Source organism: Perkinsus marinus (assembly GCF_000006405.1).
Source record: "Perkinsus marinus ATCC 50983 genomic scaffold scf_1104296960784, whole genome shotgun sequence".
In the NCBI taxonomy this organism is placed as follows: Eukaryota; Perkinsozoa; order Perkinsida; family Perkinsidae; genus Perkinsus; species Perkinsus marinus.
In genome coordinates, this window is record NW_003205973.1 from 19,665 (window position 1) to 22,221 (window position 2,557).

The window sequence follows — 2,557 nt, forward strand, 5'->3', positions numbered from 1 at the left end:
CTCCGTACTGCATCAGTCACGGAGGTGGCCGTCGGTGCGAAGTTCTGGAGTGCACGAAGAGTGCTGTGGGCAGCAGCGAACGCTGCAAAGCTCACGGCGGAGGGAGAAGATGCACCGTGGATGGCTGTACCACCGCTGCCCGCCCAGGCCCTTGCAGCTGTGCCAAAAGCATGGTGGCAAGGAGCCCAGGCGAGCAAGTGGGAAAGGTAAGTCTGGACTAGCCATCCAATCTCAAGGTATGGTTGATGGGAGATGGGCGCTTTATTCTGATTTTGATGGATCGGTTCACTTCTCGCAAGAGAAGGAAGAACCTGATATGACTGCTCTTCCTCCTCAGGTGTGTACTCTGACGCTGGCGGTCCAAGATGAAAAGGGGGACATGAACATATGGAAGGTGGAGAAGGCCGAAGAGAAAGCAGTTTTGGATGCGCTCGGTGACGATTTTGTTTTACTTGATATCCCTGTTTAGGTACAATCCAAAGGATGATGGTCACTGACCATTGGTCGGATCTCGACCATCATCCTTCGAAGATCGAAGATATGATGATTATATAATTGTTCCAATATTGAGTACGATTCATTATATGTCAACATACTTGGTGCGTTGTGTTATGCAAGTCATGGTACAAGGTTGACTACTCCGGGCGCAGGAGTTTCACACCTCGCGAGGTGTCTCAGTATGATACTCGTGCTGTAGAATCCGTCTAGGTGCTCTCCAAGCGCCAATGCAAGGCTCGCTCACCTAGCTCTGTACAAGGCAGCAGTCCAAGGCGGGCGAGAAGCGAGTGGATTTGAAGCTGTTGTGCAGTATCTCAGCTATCCCCGATAACTCGATGAAGGTTGGCAGTGTCAACCTTCATCGCGTCAACTTGGCACTCAGCAGCACAAATAGCATTGAATGCTCTGAGCGCATTGCTATTGACGATGGGTTCGTTTTACTCGATCGTCTTACTGAGGTACACACAGAGAAGGCTGATGGGCGGACCTCGCTCATGCACAGGTCCATGCATGGTACAATGTTCCTGGAGGCTTTGTGCACCTCAACCCTTGTGTCGATTGTCCCCAACAAGTTGCGCTGTGCGATCGATGTGTGATCGATTTTATAGCTTTAGCTATGCTCGGCTGTCACGGGCCGAGTGGTGCTGTCGGCCTGAACTGAACTCGTTTACTATCCATGTTGAGGTGTTGAGTGCTCCTCGTGGCTGTTTGACGAGTTATAGAGTATCCGCGGCTCGACTACTGCCGCGATCTCCTCATCAGTCAGCGGCCTCAGGGGCGATCCTCGGTACATATTATTGAGCAGCAGAAACTAGCAGTGGCGACTCTTAACGATAGAAAGTCACTTCCTGAATTCTGCGATAACGATCTTAGCTGTTTGAACCAAAGGCGGTTTTATCATCTGCTGTTGGTATAGAAGCTAAGGACAATCTGTCTTCTATTAACTTGTCTATGGTCATCTGAGAGCTTCAAAATAGTAGTAGTTAATTGACAGTCAATTACTCACAGAGGTGCTCAGTAGCCCCCCTGCCACACTGTAGAATATACCGACGTAGTTGTTGCTTCTCATTTGTGTATGCCACCACGTGTTGATGGCCATTCTCATGGAATTGTTGGTGCCAATACAAGTATTCAACTCGACAGAGATTTCAAAGCACTGGCACACGACATAGAGAGGCTCCTGGGTCAATGGAAACCGAGAACGACTCATGAACGACATGGAAAGGTATTGTTGGTACGAAATTCAACCTCTTCCGTATCTTACCAATCTGAACCTAAGATTCTCTTTAGAGGTTCTAGGTTCGCGCGAGTTTGTGGCTACAACGATTACGGACGTCTCAGTGTGGACGACAAGTACCTTTGCAACGGACGCGGAACGATTATGCTTTACTACTTAAGCAAGGTTGTGTGACTGGTATGCAGAAATTATATTTTCTCAGCAATTCTGGTCGGATTCCAATACAGGTAACTTTTTGACGCCTCTCGATAAGGCCCCTTCAAACGAGGATCTCGCTCCCTTGCAACGACATGTCGTATGGTCGTTGAAAAGGTGGGAGAAGGTACCGTAGTGCTGACCGCTCACCCCGTGAACTCTTTTAATTAATTGTAGTCGTACCAGTGGCATAAAGTATTCCGCCAGTAATTTGATCACCAAAGTTTAGTGTAAAGTTCCTCTATTTAAAGGTTATTTTTAGGGATACTTACATATTTTTTGTTGATAACATTATAGACATTTTCGGTTAACAGAAATATGGCAATTTCTAATATAATATTATAGTATCGATGCCACTATAAATATAATAATACTCCACTAGGCCTTCTCGGAGAAAGGGCGGAGCTCGGCATCCGGGTTCGATTCCCATGCCTGGCGTTTTTCTGCAAAAATATGTTTTTTGCACGGAAATCTACATGGTCCGGGCGGAACCCTAATTTCGTATTTTTTCTAGTATCCCCAGAGCGAGAGCTATCGAATGGTGTATAGCATGTGATCATAACCTCTCTAGATCGAGCTGGATAATTTGTTCGCACGCACGCACGCACGCACAAAGTGTTAGTAAAG

General features: G+C 47.2%; 1 protein-coding gene across 1 annotated transcript; it reads left to right on the forward strand.

Moving 5' to 3' along the window:
- Positions 1 to 170: 170 nt before the first annotated feature.
- On the forward strand, positions 171 to 555 carry Pmar_PMAR028772 (hypothetical protein; the record flags this gene model as incomplete). The annotated part of the gene is made up of 3 exons (XM_002772561.1): positions 171 to 206; positions 338 to 434; positions 470 to 555. 3 exons carry the CDS (start codon positions 171 to 173, stop codon positions 553 to 555), a joined length of 219 nt encoding a protein of 72 aa, XP_002772607.1.
- Positions 556 to 2,557: the final 2,002 nt, after the last annotated feature.